The sequence below is a fragment of the Scyliorhinus canicula genome, chromosome 21, assembly GCF_902713615.1.
Source record: "Scyliorhinus canicula chromosome 21, sScyCan1.1, whole genome shotgun sequence".
Lineage (NCBI taxonomy): Eukaryota > Metazoa > Chordata > Chondrichthyes > Carcharhiniformes > Scyliorhinidae > Scyliorhinus > Scyliorhinus canicula.
The window spans coordinates 44,290,298-44,316,735 of NC_052166.1; the positions used below are offsets into that span (position 1 = coordinate 44,290,298).

The 26,438-nt window shown below is 40.3% G+C and overlaps 1 protein-coding gene across 8 annotated transcripts in view; it reads right to left on the minus strand.

Annotated features, from left to right (window-relative positions):
- The window catches only part of LOC119955553 (DENN domain-containing protein 1A-like), a 641,178-nt gene that overhangs the window by 244,963 nt on the left and 369,777 nt on the right, over nt 1-26,438 (minus strand). For all 8 annotated transcript variants that reach the window (XM_038781844.1, XM_038781841.1, XM_038781843.1 and 5 more), the window contains exon 10: nt 18,988-19,088. In XM_038781844.1, coding sequence (XP_038637772.1) covers nt 18,988-19,088 — 101 coding nt within the window. The remainder of the gene's footprint in view (nt 1-18,987; nt 19,089-26,438) is intronic.

The following is a 26,438-nucleotide window of genomic DNA, read 5'->3' on the forward strand; positions in this document are numbered from 1 at the left end:
AGAGATGTCTTAATATTAATATTTTAAAACTGTTTATGCTGTTCTTCAGAGAGATGTTTTAAAAGGTGCAGTTTGACTGTTACAGTTTATATGTTTGTTGGAAATTATAACTTAAATTATGACATTGCGGAAGTGAAGAATCCCTTTCAAGAGAAGGGGAAATTGATCTTCAAAATGTTGTACATCTGAGAAACCTGGACCAGCGACTGCAATGCCTTTTGATGAATACTTGCACTCAGTCTTAGAACCGATTTAAACTGGCCTGTTGCTAATATCTTGCACACAGCAAGGTCCCACAGAAAGAAAATGAAACAAACAGTACATCAAATTATTTTTGATGGCGTGGGCTGGAGAAAGCACATGACACCAAGAAAACTCCTTGTTCTTCTTAGAATGGCCCCATGAAAACCTGAGCAGGCAAATTAGTTTAACGCCTCATTCAAAAGATGACACCTCTTCACAACTCAAAGCTGCACTGAAATATCAACCAACGTTGCATGCTCAAGTTAAGTGTGCTACCAAATGAAACAAATCCTGCTTCAGCATAAAAACAGGATTTTTTTCTGTTTTTTGAAGATCCATGAATCAATTTATTCCCATTCTAAGGTCCAAAAACCTTTGGATAGGGCACGGCAGAATGTTTGATTTGTAAATGTATATCAGAAATGATGGCAAAAACATAATTTGAGGTATGGAAGAAGTATTTACATTTTTTTAAAAATGTGATAATGTAGCAAATCTCTCAACAAGATGGGAGTTTGTAACAGACTCAATGGCAGCATCTCTGTATAGTGCAGTGCTAAGCATTTGAAAAGTGCAACGTCTGTGATTTCACGGTGGCACGGTAGCACAGTGGTTAGCACTGTTACTTCACAGCGCCAGGGACCTGGGTTCGATTCCCGGCTTGGGCAACTGTCTTTGCGGAGTCTGCATGTTCTCTGTGCGTCTGCTCCAGTTTCCCCCCACAGTCCAAAGATGTACAGGTAAGGTGGATTGGCCATGCTAAATTGCCCTCAATGTCCAAAAAGGCTAGGTGGGGTTACTGGGTTACGGGGATAGGGTAGTCTGGGTTTAAGTAGGGTGCTCTTTCCAAGGGCCGGTGCAGACTTGATGGGCTGAATGACCTCCTTCTGCACTGTAAATTCTATGATTCAGCATGTTTCTCAAGCATATAGTCATGTTTTAGCTGAATATATACTTAATCAAGCATTTTAGAAATGTGCCCCACTCTTATGTGACAGACTCTTTCAGGTATTCTATTTTTGTCAACTGTGCTTTTTTTTGTTCATGGAATGTGGTCATGCATTTATTGCGCATTCCTGAGGGCATTTAAGAGTCAGCCACATTGCTGTGGATCTGGAGTCACATGTAGGCCAGACCAGGTAAGGACAACAGATTTCCTTCCCTAAAGGACATTCGTGAACCAGATGGGTTGTTATGGCAATCTACAATGTCACCATTTCTTTCTTTTACTTCTAATTCCACATTTATAATGAAGTCAAATTTCGCCATCTGGCATGGTGGGATTCGATCCCGGGTTCCCAGAGCACGACTCTGGGTCTCTGAATTACTCGTTCAGTGATAATACTACTACACCAGTGCCTCCCCTATTTCTGGATCTATTTCAGCTATAGTTTAAATTTCATTGGTGATTCCAATGAATGTAAAGCTATGAAATGCCTGTCGCAGCAGCTTACATTAATTTTTCAACAAAACAATATATGATGTGCATACTCAATGATTGGCATTGAAATTGTTCAGGATGACGTTGAAGGAACCCTCGGAGTCTTCATGGACTAAATGCACACAAACAGATTCAAAAGCAGCTTCTTCCCGCTGTTACCAGACTCCGAAACGACACTCTTATGGACTGACCTGACTAATACTACACTCCTGTATGCTTCACCCGATGCTAGTGTCCAGGTATTTATATTGTATACCTTGTGTTGCCCTATTACTTACTTTCTTTTCATGTACTAAATGATCTATTTGAGCTGCACGTAGAAAAATGCTTTTCACTGGACCTCGGGAATCGTGACAATAAACAAATCCAAATCCAATCCAATCAAAGCATTAGAGCAACCAACAAAGCCTTTTGAACTCCATAGCCTAACACAGCAACTGCAGTTGTATGGGGCTGGTTTAGCACAGGGCTAAAGAGCTGGCTTTTAAAGCAGACCAAGGCAGGCCAGCAGCACGGTTCAATTCCCGCACTAGCCTCCCCGAACAGGCGCCGGAATGTGGCGACTTGGGGCTTTTCACAGTAACTTCACTTGAAGCCTACTAGTGACAATAAGCGATTTTCATTTCATTTCAGTTGCTTTGGGAGTCTGGTGTTATACATGCGAATGACATGTTCCACCCAGCAGAACCGGTTTTGAGTGATTAATGTCTCAATGCTGGGCAAGCAGGCTTGGGAAAGGATACTGCTGTTGGGCCATCTTTCTTATTACTGGAGTTGTAAGATCTTTTGGAGTCACCTCTGGTAGTACTTCTCCAGTGCTTTAAGGGTGCCTGCTGTCGGTCATACAACTCTGCGTGCATACTGGGACGCGGAGATCACTGTTATTCGGGCAGCACTGTAGCACAAGTGGATAGCACTGTGGTTTCACAGCGGCAGGATCGATTCCCCGCTGAGTCACTGTCTGTGCGGAGTCTGCACATTCTCCCCCGTGTCTGCGTGGGTTTCCTCCGGGTGCTCCAGTTGCCTCCCACAGTCCAATGACATTCAGGTTAGGTGGATTGGCCATGATAAATTGCCTTTAGTGACCAAAAAGGTTAGGTGGGGTTATTAGGTTACGCGGATAGGGTGGAAATGAGGGCTTAAGTGGGTCGATGCAGATTCGATGGGCCAAATGGCCTCCTTCTGCACTGTGTGTTCTATGATCTATGTTGTCCAGTAAACCATGGCTTTCGTCTCGGATTTAAGATCCCTGTCCTCATACTCTTTTCCTCAGTCAGCTGAGGCCGAGAAACACTTTAGAGGCAATGACGAACTTTGTCAACTATGTCCGACTTTGTCAAGAGGAAGTCCCCAAGATACGGAAAGTGGTCCAATACTTCCAGGGTCTCACTGTTGATCATAATTGGTGGGGAGGTGTTTTGCTGTGGGAAATGGTTGAAAGGGGATCTAAGTGTTTTGAGTGTTTAGTGAATGGCCCATTTTCTCATATGCTTCAGAGGAGTTGACAACGAACTGAAGCTTTGTTTCTAAATGAGTGCACACAGAGCATCATCTGCATACTGAAACTCTATTATTAAGGTGGGGTAACTTTGGTTTTGGATTGAAGGCAATGTAGGGTGAATGGTTCCCTATCTGTTATGCAGATGATCTCCATGCTTATGGGTAATTTGCCAGAGGTGAGGTGCTGTATTGCGATGAGGAAACTGGAGAAGAGGGTTGATGCAATGGCACAGCTTTGTTTGACCCCAGTTTTCATTGTGTTAAGAGTTTGTCATGGTTCCATTGGTGAGGATCACAGCTTGCATGGCAGCATGAAGGCGGAAGATGGTGACAAATTTCTGAGGGCAGCCAAATTTGAGATGGGCAGCTCATAAGTCTTTCCGACTGACACAGTCAAAGGCTTTTGTGACTAAGAAACAAGAGTTAATTCTAGTTCTAGAGGCAATGCAGGAAAGAGCTACAGATATGATAAAAATAAACTTGAAAAACAAATGTTTCACTATGGGAATAGATATCTGACAGGTAAATTTATAGAGATACACAAGGTCATTTAAAGCATAGGAACAGTTAATCCAACATATCCTGCAAATTAGTGGGAATAACTAGGAACACAAGTTCAAATTAATAAAAGGTAATCATAGGACTGAGACATGGAAATTCTTCACAGAGTGATTGGCACATGGAATAAACAACTGGTTAAAGCAGTGGAGGCAAAACTTGATTTGCAAGATACAAAGTGGAAATATTAAGATCTCTGGATCGTCAAATTGGCATCCTTATCTGGAATTATTTCTTAACCTTGCAAAATATAATCAGCCACAAAAATACAACCATCCAGTTGCTGGTGTGTGTGTGTGTGTACATGGGATGAAAGGATTTTGGATTATATTAGAGCTTTCATGTCCATAGTGACTGAGCAATAACCATTCTCACTAAAAAATTATACAAAGATAAAAGTACATAAATTCAAACGCAGAGAACAAAAAACATTTTTGGTAGCATTCCTTTCTTGTTCTGCTAAATATGTGCAATTCAATAAGCCCCAGGTCAGATTTCTCACTTTCTGTGCAACACCCGGAAAAAAACTAATCACATTTAATTACAACATAAACATTTAGCACAGTGTATTTCCACCTCATTATCCAGTTAATCTACTTGACTTTTATTTGGAATTTACCCCACTATAACAAAACAAAAAGGGGTGAAATTTGTTCACAAACACTATATTGACATGATGAGTTTGCATAAATTAACTTTCATCCTCATAATCATCTCTCTATGAGTGAAATAGGGTCAGGATGTTGGTGTAAATGGACCAGTGGCCACATATGATTGCTAAAAGTTGTATGAATTCATTTGAATTGATCAATAATCATGGAGTACTGAACAGGAAGCCACTAATTTGTATCTTAGTCACATTCACTGAAGTGGCACCATCTAGTTCTATTCAAATTACATCAGAAACAGAAATGAGGGACTGTAGCCCACATTATGGTTTATGAAATTGGTCCAGAGCTTCTACACAAAATGATTTGGGGGGGGGGGGGGTCGGCGGCAATCATCCAGAAGCACAAAGTACAGCTCCAAGGAGGGACATCATTTGTAACATTATAGGAATGTCACAATACATCGCCCCTTTAAATGGGGTCAGGATACTTTCCTGCATGACCAAATTGCACCCAGAACATTCTGAAAATGGCTTGGACACTGTAATATTAAACGAGAATGACAAGTGACATCAAAACAATTTAATACCTTTCTCGTGCATTAAATATTCATGCAGGTCAAAGCTTTGCTATTTGCTGGCAACTACCCAAGTTTTATAGTGACAAATATCCATCTAGCCCTACCTAGTTAACAATTAACCCAAAATCTGTTCAGATAACCATTTGTAGCCAGATTATAATTGTCATTGATCCGTTACTAAGCATATAAAAATCTCCTTCATTTAAATAAGCACATTTCATTCTTTGCACAAGAATTTGTTGCAACTGAATGTTAATTAAAGCCACACTTGTACAAAGGATGGCTTCCCTGGGATGTTTTTGAAAGTCAGTTCTTTAAAGGTCACACTTTTAGCTCTCATTCTATGAGCTAGTGGGTGGTAAAAATCTAAATTCACATTTGAACAGATTATCTTATTAAATAAATCTAATTAACAACAGTAACAGGGCATTGGGCTTAGGGGTAAAATCTGCTCGGTTAGTTTATAAAACTGCAAAAATGCAGAATTTTGTTTATGTAAAAACAGCAAAGCAGCTGTGGTTTATTTTTAGAAGCTACATAGGTGATAAAATTGCAGCTAAATTAATTTATTCAGACAAACATAGTCTGTGCCTTATAAATTCTAAACGGGGTCATGTCAGACTGAATAAATCAGTCAGTGTTTATTAATCTGGAATAAGTGCATTAAAAATCACTAGTCATACGGCCAGTTACTCTAAAAAGCACATTGACAAGTCATTTATGTCGCATATTTTGTCAAAAAACCTGAAATCCACTCTACCAAACAAACTTAATTTTGATGGGAGAATCAATAGTTTTGTTTTGTCCATCCACACCTGTGCTCTCAGCAGCAGGTTTTAATGTTTTTGCCCTTAGAATTCCTTTCTCAAAAAGTCGTTGAATGAATATAATCTATGGCTCCAAAGCAAAAGCTCTTGTGGCTTGTACCAGTGTCCCTGGAACTCCTACCAGCATGCACCTGAAAGAAAACTGGCAGCCACAACCCTTATGTGTTAATTACACATATGAAGCTTATTATGCAAAGAAAGGGCACCTGCTGGCAGTGAAAATGAATAGAACCTGCCCTTCCTGTGCAATGAGTAAATTGAAGGTTCATTTCACCAGGAGATAATAATTTTCAGATTACATTCCATGTAATCCTGAAACGGCTGTGTATTTAACATTTAAATCATCCACAGGGAACAGTCTCCTTCCATTTAAATGTTTCAAGCCCCTATCACTTCAGTTTAAACTCTAGTTATCCCTGCTGGCAACTGGTTTAATGGCTTTTTGATGTTGCCAGAGTAAATAGGCGGCTGCACACCACATTATTTTACCTTTGTAATGACAATCCAAGTGTGATAAGTGACATCAGAGGGTCATAAATTTGAAGAACACAGCCTTCCGTATGGAATGGTCTTTGCCACCTTATCTCTAACTAGTGAAGACCACTAATTTTAAAACTGTAATAGTCATTCTGTCACAAAAATCACATATCTTTTTGAAAATCTGGAAATCTGTGATGCATATCTGCAAAGCTAAAATACAATAGACTGAACAATCAACGACAGACCACCAATAAAAGGGACAGAAAATGGAGGGAATCAATAATTGTCATAATACAAGGGAGTTCAGAAAATGCCTCATTTCTATTCATTTTCCCCAAATAAAATATATGTCGCAATGGGAACTTACATGGGTCGGAGCTATGCTCACCTTCTTGAGGCATAGGTGAAACATTCTATGTTTTAGTCCTACTTATGCTGTTATACGTGCAGGAGTTTACAAGACGATTAGGGTTTTAAAATGTCTCCTTTAACTTAAGGTGAAACAGAATGTTCCAGTTAGGGGGATGGTACCACATTAAACCTTTGCCTGAGAACAGGCCCATCTGATCTGGTTGTCAGAGAAAAGAAAACCAACCCAAAACCTACTGACAGTTTTCAAATCTTGACACAGAAATTGCTTTTTGGATACAGAGAAACTGAGAGTATGCAGCTGTTGCTAAGATCGGAAAGAACGTATTTCTGGCAGCAGTCAAGCAGGATGCTGATGAGAGCTGATTCTGTGTGAAATTGAGACAAAACATAGGAGCATGAGTAGACGATTCAGCTGATCGAGGCTGTTCCGCCATTCAACATGATCATGGCTGATCATCCACTTCAATGCTTTCTCCCCACACTATTCCCATATTCCTTTACATCATTGACATTTAGAAATCTGTCAATCTTGACTTCAAACATACTCAATGAATGAGCTTCCACAGTGATCTGAGGTACAGATTTCCAAAGATTCACAACCCTGAATAAAAAAAGGATTCTCCTAATCTAGTTCCTAAACGGCTTCTCCCTTATTTTGAAATTGTGTCCACTGGGTCTAGACTGTCCAAGCAGGGGAAGCATCTTACCTGCATCTGCCCTGTCTCTCCCTTTAAGTATTTTGTAAGTTTCAATGAGGTCACCTCACATTCTTCTGAACTCTAGCGAATATAGTTCCAGTTTCCCCAAACTATCTTCATAGGACAGTCCTGCAAGGTCTGGTGAACTTTTGTTGCATTCCCTCCAAGGCAGTAATAGCCTTCCTAAGGTAAAGAGACCAAAACTGCACACAGTACACCAGATGCAGTCTAACCAAGATTCTACAAAATAGAAGCAAGACTTCACTACTCCTATACTCAAATCCCCTTGTGATCAAGGCCAGCATACCATTAGCCTTCCTAATTGCCTGCTGAATCTGCAAGTTGGCCTTCAATAACTTATTTGTGATGACACCCAGGTAATTTAGCACCTCTACACTTTCTAATGTGTTTCCACTTAATAAATACACTATGCATCTGTTCCGCCTATCAAGGTGGATAACGTCACATTTTTCACATTAGATTCCATCTGCCATGTTCTTGCCCAGTCACTTAAGATGTCCAAATCCTCTTGAAGATGATTTGCATCTTTCCCACAACACACATTACCACCTAGTTTACTGTCATCCGCAAACTTTGAAATTGACAAGATTGTTAATTAGTTCTTTTTCATTAACATAATACTAAAATAACCTGTTCCCTAGTTGGCTACTCAACACACTGCTCTAGAAACCATCCCTAACACACTCCAGAAAATCATCTTCCAGAGCATTAGCGTTCACCAGGTACTGGGTTAAGTCACAATTAAGATATTACCCATGCTACATGCTTCCCTGATTTACTGATTAATACCATTCCCCGCAGTACCACTACTATTTGGTGCCTATAAACAATTCCTACCAATTTTTTATGCCCCTTGCTGTTTCTTAGCTCCATCCAAACAGATTCCACATTTTGTTCTTCCAATCAGAGTTCCTTCCTTGCTAATGTACTAATTCCACCCCTTAGTATTAGTGCTACGCCACCTCCTTTTCCTTTTTGCCTGTCCTTCCTAAATGTCGAATACCCTTGATATTCAGTTCCCAGTCTTGGTCACCCTGCAGTTCCGTAACGACAATTGAATCATGTGCATTTGCCTCTATTTGTGCCTTAAAACATCTACCTTGTTGCGACTGCTGCGTGCATTACTTTTCACAGTAACTTCATTGCACTGCTGATGTAAGCCAACTTGTGACAATAAAGATTATTATTAACAACATAACACAAACTAGTTGAAATCAAAACTGTTCTTCTGTATGAATGAACTCTCTAATCATTGCAAAGCAAAGAATAAAACTTCTATTTATATTGTATCTTTGGATGAGCTGAGAACATCCCAAAGCACTAACGAAGATCAGAGGATACATTGTGAATATATCGTAACATCTGCAAAGAACATTGGTTAACTGGTCATTTCATTACCAGGAATGAATCCCTGTACTTGCCATACAATTCTCAAGTGCCGCTCGATTTTGCCTGTCACCTCCAAGCCCAAATCTCAACCCTCTCAGTTTCTTCTAGACTGTGAGTTTGCTTGTTCAAAACCCCAATCTCATCTTCAAATATTGGCCTTCCTACTCCTTACATGTCCAATCTTAGGCCCATTTCTGTTGTTTCCACCTAACCATTATTTCCATGTCTTCACATGGTTATATCTGAGTCCAGATTCCAAAACCCCCAACTATATGTCTGACTGAGTCTTGCCTTTCTACCTGGACTATCCGAAAGAACAAAGAAGAAAATTACAGCACAGGAACAGGCCCTTCGGCCCTCCCAGCCTGCGCCGATCCAGATCCTTTATCTAAACCTGTCTCCTATTTTCCAAGGTCTACTTCCCTCTGTTCCCGTCCATTCATATACCTGTCTAGATGCTTCTTAAATGATGCTATTGTGCCCGCCTCTACCACCTCCGCTGGTAAAGCGTTCCATGCACCCACCACCCTCTGCGTAAAAAACTTTCCACGCACATCTCCCTTAAACTTTCCCACTCTCACTTTGAAATCGTGACCCCTTGTAACTGACACCCCCACTCTTGGGAAAAGCTTGTTGCTATCCACCCTGTCCATACCTCTCAATTTTGTAGACCTCAATCAGGTCCCCCCTCAACATCCGTCTTTCCAACTAAAACAATCCTAATCTACTCAACCTTTCTTCATAGCTAGCACCCTCCATACCAGGCAACATCCTGGTGAACCTCCTCTGCACCCTCTCCAAGGCATCCACATCCTTCTGGTAATGTGGCGACCAGAACTGCACGCAGTATTCCAAATGTGGCAGAACCAAAGTCCTATACAACTGTAACATGACCTGCCAACTCTTGTACTCAATACCCTGTCCGATGAAGGCAAGCATGCTGTATGCCTTCTTGACCACTCTATCAACCTGCGTTGCCACCTTCAGGGTACAATGGACCTGAACTCCCAGATCTCTCTGCACATCAATTTTCCCCAAGACCCTTCCATTGACCATATAGTCCGCTCTTAAATTTGATCTTCCAAAATGCATCACCTCTCATTTGCCTGGATTGAACTCCATCTGCCATTTCTCTGCCCAACTCTCTAATCTATCTATATTTTGTTGTATTCTCTGACAGTCCTCCTCGCTATCTGCAACTCCACCAATCTTAGTATCATCTGCAAACTTGCTAATCAGACCACCTATACCTTCACAAACAACAGTGGTCCGAGCATGGATCCCTGTGGAACACCACTGGTCACCCTTCTCCATTTTGAGACACTCCCTTCCACCACTACTCTCTGTCTCCTGTTGCCCAGCCAGTTCTTTATCCATCTAGCTAGTACACCCTGAACCCCATACAACTTCACTTTTTCCATCAACCTGCCATGGGAAACCTTATCAAACGCCTTACTAAAGTCCATGTATACGACATCTACAGCCCTTCCCTCATTAACTTTGTCACTTCCTCAAAGAATTCTATTAGGTTTGTACCTTCCCTGCACAAAACCATGCTGCCTATCACTGATAAGTCTATTTTCTTCCAGATGTGAATAGATCATATCCCTCAGTATCTTCTCCAACAGTTTGCCTACCACTGACGTCAAGCTCACAGGTCTATAATTCCCTGGATTATCCCTGCTACCCTTCTTAAACAAAGGGACAACATTAGCAATTCTCCAGTCCTCCGGGACCTCACCCGTGCTCAAGGATGCTGCAAAGATATCTGTTAAGGCCCCAGCTATTTTGACCCTCGCTTCCCGCAGTAACCTGGGATAGATCCCATCCGGTCCTGGGGACTTGTCCACCTTAATGTCTTTTAGAATACCCAAAACTTCCCCCTTCCGTATGACAACTTGACCGAGAGTATTTAAACATCCATCCCTAGCCTCAACATCCGTCTTATCCCTCTTCTTTGTGAATACTGATGCAAAGTACTCATTAAGAATCTCACCCATTTCCTCTGAGTCCACGCATAAATTTCCTCTTTTGTCTTTAAGTGGGCCAATCCTTTCTCTAGTTACCCTCTTGTTCCTTACATACAAATAAAATGCTTTGGGATTTTCCTTAACCCTGTTAGCCAAAGATATTTCATGACCCCTTTTAGCCCTCTTTATTGCGCGCTTGAGATTCGTCCTACTTTCCCGATATTCCTCCAAAGCTTCATCAGTTTTGAGTTGCCTCGATCCTATGTATGCTTCCTTTTTCATCTTAGCTAGTCTCACAATTTCACCCGTCATCCATGGTTCCCTAATCTTGCCATTTCTATCTTTCATTTTCACAGGAACATGTCTGTCCTGCACTCTAATCAACCTTTCCTTAAAAGACTTCCACATTTCAAATGTGGATTTACCCTTAAACAGCTGCTCCCAATCCACATTCCCTAGCTCCTGCCGAATTTTGTTATACTCTGCCTTTCCCCAATTTAGCACTCTTCCTTTCGGACCCCTCCTGTCCTTGTCCATGAGTATTCGAAAAATTACGGAATTGTGATCGCTATTCCCAAAGTAATCACCGACTGAAACATCAACCACTTGGCCGGGATCATTCCCCAATACCAGATCCAGTATGGCCCCTTCCCGAGTTGGACTATTTACATACTGCTCTAAAAAACTCTCCTGGATGCTCCTTACAAACTCTGCTCCATCTACGCCTCCAACACTACACGAATCCCATTCAATGTTGGGGAAGTTAAAATCTCCCATCACAACCACCCTATTGCTCCTACATTTTTCTATAATCTGTCTGCATGTTTGTACCTCTACTTCATGCTCGCTTTTGGGAGGCCTGTAGTAAAGTCCCAACAATGTTACTGCACCCTTCCTATTTCTCAGCTCCACCCATATTGCCTCAGTGCTCGAATCCTCCATCGTGCCCTCCTTAATGACAGCTGTGATATCATCTCTGACGAGTAATGCAACTCCTCCACCCCTTCTACCTCCCTCTCTATCCCTCCTGAAGCATCTATACCCTGGGATATTCAGTTGCCAGTCCTGCCCTTCCCTCAACCAAGTCTCAGTAATACCAATAGCATCATATTCCCAGGTACTGATCCAAGCCCTAAGTTCATCTGCCTTACCTGCTACACTTCTCGCATTAAAACAAATGCACCTCAGACCACCTTTGCGTTCATCACCTCTTCCCTGTCTACTCTTCCCCTTAGTTACATTGAGTTTATTGTCTCGTACCTTACTGGCTTTAGTTGCTGCTTCTTTACTGACCTCTAACTTCCTAATCTGGTTCCCATCCCCCCCTAGCCCATGGTTTTACACTACCCCATCTCTTGGTTTCCTTCCTAACTCATGCCAGTTCTGGACACAACACTATTGGCTTCTTATCCACTTTCCCCCATTTAACCTGCATTTCATCCCACCATGCCCCACTCACTGTGTGTTGCAGCAGCTATTAGAGAATTGTCACTTCCTCAAAGAATTCTATTAGGTTTGTACCTTCCCTGCACAAAACCATGCTGCCTATCACTGATAAGTCTATTTTCTTCCAGATGTGAAAGAAAATGACCTATGAAAAGAAAGTAAGAAACAGACAAAAGGTGAAAGACAAACATAAATTGAGACAGAAAAGTGCTGGAAAAGCTCAGCGGGTCTTGGAACATATGTGAAAAGAGACACAGAGTTGTGTTTGGAGCCTAAAATAACTTCTTTGGAACTCTTCACAAAAAGTTCTGAAAAGTCATATTGCATTCAAAATGCTAACTCTTTTTCTCTCTCCACAGATGCTCCCAGACCTGTGGTTTTTCTCGCACTTTGTTTTTATTTCAGAACTCCAGAATCGACAATATTTTGCTTTTATTGAAAAGATATACTGAGAAAAGGTAGAAGACAAAGTGCAAGAACCTCAACAAAAACAGAAAAGAGAAGGTGGCCTTAGATAATAGCAATATGGGGTATCAAGGAAAGTCAACAAGGGAAAGAGAGAAAGAAAATGACGGAGGAAAACAAAGAATTAGAGAAGGCAACAGAAACAGAGACAGAGTTACACAAAGCCACAGGCAGTTTTTAATGTTGGGAAATCTGATAGTGTACAGAAATTAAGCTAAAGGACAAGCAGAAGTGCAATATTGCATATAACACAAAGTCTGGACATCTTCAAAGTGTTCTTTTTAAAAGATCCTTCCATCTATATTCTTAGCAAGCCATCAAAGTGCTGGTACTTGTTTGTTTGCAACAGGAAGCAATGCAGACAACATTTCATGTTCCTTTATGGCAACTAATTCTACAAAAGGATCAAACTAATACTGAGTCAAAAGTGATGCCTGCAGCAATTTGGTTTTGACCTGCTGAGAAGAAATAATTCAGAGTAATAATCTCTCAGTGCCTCAAGATAAACACAAGTCAGTCCATAAAGGGAAGGAATTGGCAATAGCCGATTCAAACTGTCTTTTTATTTTACAAGATATCCCTGCAAAATGATTTAGCGAGTAAAGGTTCAATACAACAGGAATCAATTAAATGTAACCACAAACTGAGTACAAAGCAAAGCAATTGCAATATTCAATCAGTAAGTGGGATGGTAAAGTTACATTTGAGCACAATTTTTAAAACATTCAATATTTATTTTGAAGAATTTTCTGGAGATCTTCCTGAAAAAAACTGGACCAAGAAATAAAGTAGCGTAAGTGCATGAGCAAAAAATCTGATGAAGTATGGAAGAAGATTGACTGATGTGCTTTCAAAAGGTTCATAACTTTACTGTGATAACAGCAAGAGCCCAAACAATATAAAAACATTTTCTGTACTGAACACGCATGCCACAATGAAGAAGCTAAATGAGACTTGCAGACTAACTGAACATTTGATGCCGACACCAAAAGACAGGTTAAGTGTTACATTTGTGACTCGTGGAAGCTTTCCTGGCAGTCATAAGAATAATTATTATCAGTAATGGAAATTTTGTTCCAAAAATTTGTGCCAAAAACTCATAATTAATATATCAAATGAAAACAATGCTGAGACACAACGTCCTTTTTCCCTGCAAACAAAATCAGCTCAGTGGTACTCATCTGGATGGTGCCGGAGAAAGGTACTTCATTCAATGAGTAAGGACAATGAAAATAATTTATAATCATTCCGTCCTCAAATTGATTAACCTTTGGAGTTCCTGTTTCTGGAAACGAAGGTGTTCCCAATTAGAGTAACTTTTCAGAAAGTCTTATAACTACTAGGGTAGCCTGGAGATGTGAAGACTGCACAATAGAGTGCAAGATGCGGATAACGCAGGATTTTAAGGGTCATTTGACCTACCAATGTAAAGAAATCCACTTTGGGATGTTGGGGAAAACAAGTTGACTCGGAGGAAGACCAAACTATTGAAGAAATAAAAAAAGATGAATGGAAATGGTTTTGCTTTAAGGAGGTAGAAAGAACTGAATCGGCTATCTCAACAAGAGATTCAAGTAATTTAAACATTGAACTGGTTAATTGACCTCTATTCAGATTGGAGTTCAGGCATAAATTGCTCTGAAAGGTTATCTTAATCACTTTAATATACCTCAAAATAAGGTTTATCAAGATCTATTCGGCGAATTTATTACAAAGTGGCAATTGTGAACTCATCATGTTCAGGGTCATTCAAGGACAATATCAGTACCAATTATCAAGGGTTATCATTGACTAGAAACTGAACTAGACCAGGCATATATATATTATGGTTACATGAGTAGGTCGGAGATTGGGAACTCTACGGCATGCAACTCACCTCCTGACTCCCAAAGCCTGGCCGTCATCTACAGGGTGCAAGTCAGGAGTGTGACGAAATACTCGTCACGTGCCTGGATGATAACAACATTTACGAAGTTCAACACCATCCAGAACAAAACAGCTCGATTGTTTGGCACCCCATCCACCACCTTTAACATGTACTCCCTTTACTACCAACACAGAATAGCAGCAGTGTGTATCATCTACAAGATGCACTCCAGCAATTCACCAAAGGCTACTTCAACAGCACCTTTCAAACCCGCAACCTCTGCCACCTGGAAAGACAAGGCCGCAGATATATGGGAGTACCATTACCTGCAGGTTCCGCTCTAAAGCACACATCATCCTCACTTGGAACTATAGCCGTTCCTTCACGGTTGCACGGTAGAAAAGCTGGATCTCCCTTTCTATCAGCGGTGTGGGTGTACCTACACCACATGGACTGGAACAGTTAAAGAAGGCGTCCTCACTGCCTGCTTCTTAAAGGCAATATGAGATGGGCAATAAATGCTGGCCTAGCCAGCAATGCCCACATCCCATGAAATAATTTTAAATAGTGGATTGCTTTACATTAGCTTGTCATATCACTTTGAAAGATCTGATCTCATGCATCTTGCACTCTGTCCTGCAATCCTATAAATGAATTATGAATTTCAGAAATTACATTTAAGTATCATATGTGGGGATATTTGAGGGTATAAATGCTAACATGGCTGTAAAAAGCATTCTTCAATCAAATGAGTGATTGTGGGATGCGGAAAGGCAAGGTTGGATAATCGTATAGAAAATCTGTCAATTACTTCTTACCTCTATGGTAAAATTTTATAATTTCAAAAGAATATTCCCTCATAATTTACTTTGAGTTATCACGAGATAGATTTTTCCACTCATTCTTTTCTCACTTTTCTTACTTAAAAAAGTCCAGGTGATGATTAAAAAAGATAATATTCGTGGGTCAATAATATTGAAAGGGGTAAGCAGACCATATACATCATAACGCGGGTGGACACGATCAGACGTCATTGAGGCTATGGATTTACATTAACTGTTCTCAATACATCATCCTTTCTAGACTTCATGAATACTGAAATAACATTGTTTATGCAACAGTCATTTTGTCTTCAACATAAATTGAGAAAAAACTGGATTAAAAAAACAATTACAATTGACATGGAATGTTCAAATAACGATTGCATTGCATGTCCATGTGATGAGTTCAATTGACCCAAAATAGAACTAACTAATTATGCCACAAAAGCTGAAGGAACAATCTTTCACCCACTGTATGAGAATTATAATGAACACTGTGGCAAGTCACTAAATTTATTTGAATTGCTGTTTTCAAATATATTGTGGTATACGTTTTTCCAAAAAGTTTTCATGACCAGTGAAGATAAATAAATGAAAACTCCAGCCCTAAGTATCAATCCTAGTGTAGAGTAAATGAGATTGACAGACATACATTAATCCAGAACACTGCATAAAATGTCTTGAGCAGTACTAATGAATGAACTGAAACAGCTATGGAAACAGCTGCTGGCTTGTGTTCTGAATTTGATGGGTTTGCTTGTTAAGCTATATAGCTTTTATTCCTTAGTCCTCTGGTTCACTTTCAAGGCATTTGAGTCACAACTCACCAAGCAGCTTCCAGCCTCAAGAATGAAGAGGATTCCCAAATTGAAGCAAAAAGCTATCATCCACCTTCACTGTTTATAAATTTAGGTAAAGTGGGTCGATTTTTAAGTTGCGTTTTGTTTTTAAGAGATACATTTTTGCTTTCTTTGTGCCAACCCAAACTCAAATTTGTCACATTTAAAATGCTACACATTTCAAAATTTTGGATAAAAACAAAAATCCTTCTTTGCAATCTGGCTGGGTCATTGAATTATGAGCATAATTATCCTTATGCAAATCGTTAATAGATGCAGAGTACTGAATCCCTTGAATTTTCTAAAAAATATAAACTTTTGCTCTGCTTGTACGGAGAAGAGAACATGCACGGTTTTCCTGAATTTACGCACCTCCCACATTCACATTCTGTTCGGTATCAGCCTCTAATGACAGAAATTCAAGCAAATTTAACAACCTAGCATGTGAATATTATGCAAAACGACAGATGGTAAGGGGATTGACTACAAAGGTGGAATCATGTTCCTTGTTGGTTTTGGGCTTGTATATGTCTAACCAGCACAGCTACACATGGACATTCTGGCCCCAAATCAACTCAGGACTGCACATACTACAGGAGGCCATTCATAATTTTACATAAAATCGACATATTTCATATGGCTTACATCTGACGTGTAAAAGAGGCCTAGGCACCCTCCTGTGCTATTCAGCCTGGGAAGGGCTTCTTTGTACTAGATTATGAATAAACAGAAGTTAACTCAAGCACGGTGGTGAGGCAGGCTATTTCTTTCGGAACAATGTAACAAACATTTCTCCCTTGAACTGACGCCACCAGGCGAGTGGTGTCAGGCTGGTTTATTTTTTTTTGATCTCTGAAAATAAAAATTGCTCTTCTGCTCACCTAGTTCTGCTTTTAACAAAACAAAAGCAAAATACAGTCGTGATGGGAATTTGAAATAAAAGCAAAAGCTGCTGGAAATACTCAGCAGCTCAGGCAGCATCTGTAAAGAGAGAAACGGAGTTACTGTTTCAGGTCTATGAGCTTTCATGAAAACTGGGAAAAGTTAGAATTGGAACAGATTTTAAGCAAGAGAACAAGGCGAGGGAGGAGGGAGCGGAGATAGAACAAAAGGAATGGTCTGAAATGGGGTGAAAGATGGGAGAGATTAAATGGCAAAAGTAATGGTAGCACAAAATCACAGGGAATGAATGACATGTCCAGAGGAGGTGTGAATGGCAGAATAATGAACAGCTGCTGCCCGAAAGCAAAAAAGAGGAGAAAAATCCTGCAAAGAAAAGCAAATCTAAAATGGGGGAAAAGATCTATTTCTCTCTGGCTGGAGTAACAATGTTCCATAAAGTTTGCATATTGCTTTCATTTCAAATCTTTACAGCCACTATAATAGATTTAGATAAGGAAAGATGGAAGGAGCCTCAGATAGAGCATAAACGCCGCATGGACCAGTTGGGCCAAATGACCTGTTTCTGTGCTGCATATCCTCTGTAATCCTATGTGGGTTATTTAGGCATGTTAGATATGCTTGTTCTGGACAACTGGTGCAATTCCTTCTAGTGTCATCTGTTCCTTCCATTTTAGTAGTAGTTTTAAATCGTGACTCACTGTGGTTGGTCATTTACAACATTTCTTTGTGTTGCTTTCTGTTACAGACAAAACCATGGCACGAAGTGAATAAAACACTTAAATAATAGATCGTATTAACAGCTCGAGATTAGTTTGAACACACCACTATTATTCATTTCAGTACCCGGAGATCAGAGGCTGAATGCCCTTGACTGCTGAAGTGTCCCCCGAATGGAAGGGGCATCGCGAGACAATCGCCAGGCAGGAATGTTCCCTTCCAGTCAGGGAACACTTCAGCAGTCAAGGGCATTCAGCCTCTGATCTCTGGGTAAGCGTTCTCCAAGGCAGCCTTCAGGACGTGCAACAACACAAAATCGCCGAGCAGCAACTTATAGCCAAGTTCCGCACATGAGTCGGGCCTCAACCGGGACCTTAGATTCATGTTGCATTACATTCATCCCCCACAATCTGGCCTGGGCTTGCAAAATCCTACCAACTGTCCTGGCTTGAGACAATTCACACCTCTTTAACCTGGGGTTACCCCCCTCTCTGGAACTGTAAAGACTTAATTACCTGCAAATGCTCGCATTCAAAGTAACATCTTGCATCTTTGACTTTATCTATATAAATGTTTCTGAAACATAGCTCTTTATTCACCTGAGGAAGGGGCAGAGGGAGCGATCAGGTTGAGGGGGAGTGGGGAGTTGGCCACCAGGGATGGGAGCAAGGAAAACACCAGGGCTGGACAGGGTGAGGCCAATGGGAGGGAGGGAGGCCACAACTGGCAGAGGGGTTGTTGAAGATTTGCTCAAGGGGCTGAGACAGAGCACTCCTGCTCCTCCTGGATTGGAAGGACTGTTGCAAAAACCATTTGTTGAGCCATTAGTTCCCACCTTCCTTGTAATGCTGGGTTTTTCTGTAACCTGAGAGGATCCCAAATGCGCTGTAGGAGTTTGATTTAAATGTGCTAATAAAGTCTCCCACATCTCCAAGGCATGACATTAATCTGCCAATGTATAATTGGAAATAGGCACAGATGCACATCGGGTTGGGGATGGGTTCCTATTTTAGAATTCTAAACCCCCTCCCCACCTTCAATTCCCCACCTGTCAGTGGGACGGGCTGTGCCATTGTAGAGTCTCATGCTGATCTTCCCAAATGTAAAATGCCAAGGGATAGCAGAGCAAAGCAATATTTTCCATGCAACAACATTTTTTGTCCTTCTGCTCAATCATGCAGGGAGTATTTATGTGAATAGCATTTCCCTTCTTCTGTCATTCAAATTTGCTTAACATCTTACCAGCAGTAGTCCAATAAGTGAGGAGGGAGGACAGGAATGTAAACATGCTGCCAAAACATCGGATATAGCATAGCTGCTGACCCGTGGATGCAGGCTGTTAACTGGAAGAGATAAGAGAACATTTTTCAGCAAATCCAACACTGTTAAATTAACATTCCAAGCAGAAACTGTCTTTCTTAATGAAGTAGACTGCTTCCTATGGAGTTCATGTGAAGTGAAATCTGCTTGATGTTACTATCTGGTGATTTTTGAATTTGAAGAACAAGCAACTAATATACTTTAAACCCAATAAAAAAAATTAAATAGAATAAAACAAACAAAAACATACATCTCCAAAATAAATGTTAAAAATCATTCATCCTGGACAATGTGCAGTGAATACCATGGACATAGGAGGCCTCGCACTTATTGAAACACTGTATTAAGTTCCGTTCCCGTCAGATAATTAAGCTCTGTCATCAATATTAGGGCTGAATCTTCTGGGTCAGTCACCGTAGCCTAAATAACTGACATGTTGCACAGTAAATGGGATAATGATCAGGCATCTCAAATTAGGGACTTCTATACAAACCAACAAATAGACAAGTGCAAATTTGAGATAAACAAATCATTCCATTACAAGGGGTCCATGATATTCTCAGTATAGGTAAAACCATCCCCTTGTAATGAAATATGAACCATTCCCTTGTAACAAAATATGGTTATAAATAGCTTTTGCTTTTCAACTCGACTCAATATGTATATCCATGATTCAATGTAAAGTATTTTGTTATTCAGCACTCATAAAACCTACATGTCACATGCACGATATGAAAGATTTACCATTTCATACTATACAGTAAAAAGGCATTGTAAAAACGAATGACCATGCTTCACTTCTCAAAATACTGCAATGAAATGAATTACAGGCAAGTACCTATTCTCCATATCTGCCTGAGCAAAGGTGTTGTTTGAGACAAATCCAATATTGTTTGCAATGAAACAAAAACAGAAAATCTCAACAGATCTGACAGCGTCTGTGGAGAGAAAAGGGAGCTAACGTTTTGAGTCTGGATGTCTCTTGGTCAAAGCATTGTTTGCAATGACATGACCAATATGGCAGAAGACTACATACAGCTTTGTAGCTGGCTTTGCTGTAGTTCTCAAGTGTTTTGAAAGGATATATGAAACATAATTCCACACAGGTAGGCTGCCAATCAATGTTATATGCCAAATGCTGCCAACTTGCTGGCAGCATATTATATGGTTGGGGAAATATTTGTGACCCGGAAGTAGTAATGCTTATGTCACATGACCTCAGCTCACCAAACATCACTGAAAGCAACTCCAACCTTTGAAAAACAATAAGCAAACAAATCAGAAAAATAACATTTTAAGAACTGTATTTTTTTCAAGTAGGTGCAATGTAGTTGACTTGTACAGGTTTTAAACTTGATACACAGTGATGGATAAGAAAATAGAACAGATCAGTTCTGCAAAACTTTCCAGCAATCATAAAATAATTATTTTGTTTCCTGCAGATAGTTATCATGGATAATAAACAGCATGCTTTAAACCCGGGGCGCAATTTGCGCTCCTCTCCTAACATTTAATCCTGTTTAATTTAAAACAAGTTCTAATTAGACATCAAAAGCAATCCTATGCTAGCTGGCTCAAAATCACAGGTAGGTGGCAGTTTCATTATAACTATAAAGAAGACAATGCATTCTGTTATGATCGCCATTGGGACCGATCACTTATTTTTAGACATAGAATTTACAATGCAGGAGGACGACATTTGGCCCATCGAGTCAACACAGGGAAGACCAACCCACCTAAGCCCACACCTCCATCCTATCCCCACAACCCAGTAACCCCACCGAACCTTTTTGAACACTATGGGCAATTTAGTATGGCCAATCCACCTAACCTCCACATGTTTGGAATGTTGGAGGAAACGGGAGAATCCGGAGGAAACCTACGCAGCCTCGGGGAGAACATGCAGCCTCCGTACAGACAGTGACCCAAGCCGGGAATCGAACCTGGGATCCTCGAGCTGTGAAGCCATAGTGCTAACCACTATGCCACCATGCTGCCCATTCATTTTTTAAAAAATGCTTCCGGTTAATAACTGAAGAATTGTTAGATGTTTATCTGCTGTTGTATACAGAGTCAAAGATTCTACTCCTTTTCACAAACACCTTTATTTTACTTTAACAGACTGTGCACAAAACTCTATCACCATGTCACCTGACACAAAGGGCACCTGAAGCCCCTTTACATATCAGTGTCAATAATTGGATACTTAACATCAATGAAACAACTAATTGAAATATCTCTTAACCCATTCTCCCCTTCCTTGGAGAAAAAAAAATTAGATGAAAACAAAATTACAAGAAACTCAAAAACACACATGCAATTTCCCCCTTGATTTTTTTTAATGTTTGGAAAAAAAAAAAATCACAGGAACAGGCGCCCTTCATTAACAATACCCAAAAGTTTCTGTGAACTAGCCCCTCTTTTTGTAAAACAGTCTGACAATTGATAGCTATTGTCAACCCATTTAATTTTTGCTATTTCCCCCCGTCCAACATCTGCTTCAAACTTGCGATGTCTATCCTTAAACTTTTTTTATTGACACTTTTTGTAGAGTGCACATTTTCCCACAGGGATTTATTGTAAATATGATATTCAATAGGTATATTACCCAAACCTCCTAATTCCAAAATTTCTGTCAATATCTGAGATATAGAAAAGGCCATATCCACCGCCTCTACAAGGTTTAATGTCTCAGCAGCCAAAGTGCTTTTGACCACTCTCCTTATTTTCTTTGTTTCCCACACAAGAGGACAACATTTACCATTGGTCCCCAAAAGGAAATTTATAAAACCTCCTGCGCTTAAAACCCCATCACATCAATTTATTTAGGACGCATCACTATAAACTAGGAGTTTCAAGTGCCTACAGTCACCTAAAACCGGGAACTTCAAAACACACACCTGCATTTTTAGTTTGACCAACGCTTTATTTGCTCTTATTATGTCTTCCACTTTGGGATCATTCATTTTTGTATTCATCTCTAAGACATCAAAACTCACGTCCGGTCTAGTCAGTCTACCTAACCAATTCAGTTGCCCAATTAAACTTCGCATTTGCTTTTTTTCCATCTTTGAAACCATTGCGTCTTTTTGTGAAAACCGGCCACGACTAATTGCTATTGGGCTGATGCTTTCCAAATAAGCTTGCTGACGTAAAGTTGCCCCTAACTTAGTCTGTCCGATTTCCAGTTCAATATATTTAAATGCAGAAGCCTGACTTCCAACCCTGAATTCTCTCCTCAAACCAGAGATTACAATAGCTTCAAAATCAATGGTACCACCCCACAAAAAAATCATCAACATGCATCATAAAGATGCCAGAAACATTTCCTTTATAGTGCCAGTAAAACACTGCCGATCTGCTTTCAACTGACAACAGCCTAACTTTAACAAAACTGATGTGACCGAAAAATACCAGACTCTAGACACATCATTTAATCCATATACACATTTGTTCAACTTCCAGAGTACCCCTTCTGTGTTAGCTGCCTCTTTAGGAGAACAGAGAAAAATGTCTCTCTGGAGCTAATGCCCCTGCAAAAAAGCAGCTTTTATATCTATAGATTTGCATTCCCATGCCTTTGTGGCTAATAGAGCCAAGATCTTTAAAATAACTCTTCCTGCCGCAGGTGAAACTACCCTTAAATCATCATCTTCTAAGTTTTCTTCAAAAAATCCCCTTGCCACAAGCCTGGCCTTTGCCTTATAAGTTCCATCCGGAAGGACCTTTTCCATGCAAATCCATCTGTGGGATAGAGCTCTTTGCTCCCTATTTCCGTGTATACCCCAAATTCACTCCAACTATGCAGTTCTTGCCGTTTGGCATCTTTGATAACTTTTTCATCTAATTTATTGAGAGCCACCAAAACCTCACGGCACGTGGGCTTCTATTCCTATTAGTATTCGTTGTCTTACTCATGTTCCGAGACCTTGATAAACTACGTACCCTCTCCCATCTGGTATCTCGTTCTGTACTACTACTGCTTGATCTTTCCCTTCTGCTGTGGGATGTCCTTTCAATAGTTCTCAACTTTTTCGAGTGGACCTGTTCACTATCCGATGTACCATCTGAACTGGAATTGCGTTTCTCTGCCCTCCATTTTTGAACTTTGTGTTCCCAATCCATTGTCTTGACTCCCTCCCCTGAAGGCTGTCCATTCAACTAATGTTTATACTTTCCAGTGGCCTTCCCTGCTCTACTAATAACAGTTGCATCCTTCCATTGACTAGACCCTTCAAGCAAGTATGTCACTTTTGTACCACCTTTTGGCAGTTGTCCTTTCGGAAAAATGGCCTGTTCTAATTTATCAGAAGTGTTGTGTTCCTCTACAGAAGATAGGTCTATATCAGTTAACTGGCCCTCGTATTTCTGTAACACATGCGTACCAGATGACCCTGGTTCCTCGTCATGTCTGTCTGCTCTGTCTAAATTTGAAAATTTGTAGTCTGTACCCATTATGCTTGATGAATGCACCCTAACAGTTTGATTGCCATGTTGCAAAATAATTGTTTTGCCATTTATGCCTATGATCTTCCTTGGGCCTTTCCATTCATTAAAATTGTCTCTCTTATTGTATACTATGTCTCCTTGCTGGAAAACGGTATTTGATGGCCGTACATTATCACTTGAAGCTCTGCAAATTCTTTCAGAGACTTCTGCTTCCAAAAATGCTTTTCTACTGCATTTAAACGCTCAGCAAAGGCAGAGCTAATTGTAGTCCCTTCCCAAGCTGGAGGCTGGTCATCCAAAATGGACGGAATTTTAGGATTTCTACCAAACACTAATTGATAGGGACCAAAGCCCCCAACCACCTGCAATGAATTATTTGCATGTACCGCCCATGCTAAAGTTGAATTTAGCTTGCAATTCGGTCTATCTGCCAAAATTGGCCGGAGCATGTCATCAATTACCGCATGGTTTCTTTCACAGACACCATTACTAAATGGGCTTTCCGCAGCCGTATTCATAATTGTAATATTCACGTTTTCACACATATCCCTAAACTCATTAGCAAATTCTCCTCCATTGTCCGTAAGAAATTTTGCCGGTGGGCTCATTCCTGTTCCTATCCATTTTTCCACGATTTGATCCAGAATTACTCCCTTTTCTTTACTTCGTACAATCGTTGATTGACTAAATCTGGTTTCTAAATCTACAAAATGCTAAATAAATATATTATTCGCTTTATCCCAGATCTTAAGGTGCATAGCCACAATGGCGTTAAAATCCCTGGCTAAAGGTAGGGTTACTATCAGTCATGCTGGTGTCCTTCTGTACTTCCTACAAACTTCACAGCGATCGCTAACCTGTTCTATCAGTTTAGTATAGTCTTCATCCCTTACCCCTGCCTCCTTTAATAATTTTTTCAGCCCCCGAGGAGATGGATGCGCAAATTTCCTATGCAGTTTTAATACAACAAGCTTATCAGCTAAAGTCCCATTTTCAACTGACATCAACACATTCTTAACAACTCTACTTGAAATATTATTTGTCAGTAATGGAATACAATAGTGCCCCGACTGTGTAAATTGTAAGTCCACCGTATTTCCAAAAATTGTTGCCTTATCCTGTCCCATACCCCGTTTCATGTGTGCTTTCTTCATGCACGGTTTGCCCAGAAGCAAAGGTATCTCACTTGATACAACATCCGTGCTAATGAAATGATTCACTCTGGCAATATTGCAAGGGAGCACCACTCTTTTCAGTGACTTCAGAGAAACCTGAAACCTGTGGAACTTTCAAATTCCTGAACCATGTTACGATTTTCAACAGTCAAGGAGTCTAGGTAACATTTTAACCAGTCAATCCCACACACAGTGGATGTGCAGCTACTGTCCAATACAGCACAATTGAAGGATTCTGCAACCAACACCCTCACTACCGGCGTAAAACTGCTTGTTAATAGGACAATGCCTTCTTTCTGGTCACTATCTTTTTCCTCTTCTGACTCTTCTGTGTCATGTGTCGCTTCAAACACTATTATAACGTGTTGGACAGTTGAAAGCATAATGGTATTGAGAGTCATATCGAAAACATCGATTTATCATGCCTCGTGCATTTCTGGGGTTCATCTTCCGATTGTATATTCTAACTGGGTTTCTGTCTTCATAATTTCCAGGTCCCGATCTCCTCCTACAGTCTTGGAACCTGTTTGTGGCCATATGATTTTGCCATCCTGTTAGTATTGTTTCTTCCATATTCTGCTTTATTGCAGGCTGACCTATTTGGGTCATCAGAGCCATCAGAACAGAATGTTTCCACATAAACTTTTTTAAAGCTTCTGTCATCTGATTGAATAAGGTATCCTTATCCGCAAACTGAACTCCTGTCAAAAGCAGGAGCCTATCCACGTTGCTCACTCTAGCATAGTCAAGTAATTTAAAGGCCAACACAGACTGGAAATTCCAGGTTGTGTTTCTGCAGCCTTTTATACAGCCTGCCAAATTCCATTATATAGTTTTCAATGGAGAAATCCTCTATTTTCCTGAACCTATCAAAATCCTACCATGCTTCATACGCACTTAACAAGTAATCCTTTTTATAAATCTTATCCATATAACGTAATAGAGTCTGCAGACCTTCTTCTGAGTCTAACTCTACCAGAAAACACTTTGCTCTGGATTTTACTGTCATAAGGTACAGAAAGAGCCAATGCCATTCCTTGTTTTCTCTTTCCCAAGGCAGTTATCTTAAGTCCACATAACTACTGCACTTCTCCATTGGTCGTACAATCCCTTTTCAGAAAATAAGGAGGGGTAGTCATATCCGGCCATCTTTATCCTAGGTTCAGCCATATTATCTTTTTTTTTCTTCTCACTCACTCCTTGGTTTGGTCTGGAAAAGTTATATCTTTCAACCCTTCACATTTGCACAGCAACCATTCTCTGCTACCATTTGTTAGACGTTTAGCTGCTGTTGTATAAAGAGTCAAAGGTACTGCTCCTTTTACAAACACCTTTATTTTACTTTAACAGACTCTGCACAAAACTGTATCATCACATCACCTGACACAAAGGCCGCCTGAAGCCTCTTTACATAATCAGTGTCAATTATTGGATACTTAACATAAATGAGACAACTAACTGGAATGTCACTTAACCCATTACATATTGAGTTATGTCATGTGAGAGCACCTTTAAGAAATGGGGGTTTAAGAAATGGGTGTTTATCAGTGATGTCAGTGTGAGTGGAGCTGGGCTGTATATCAGCTTTTTACTTTCATTTTAGGTTGTTTGCTGCAGGATGTGTTTTAGTTTCATTTTCAGAGCTGGATAGCTGCGGTCACAGCCAGAGGGGTATTAGTCTCTATCTCTCTGTGATCTAAAAACTGTAAATCGATCCTTTGGTGATTTGAAACTAATAACTGCTCTCAG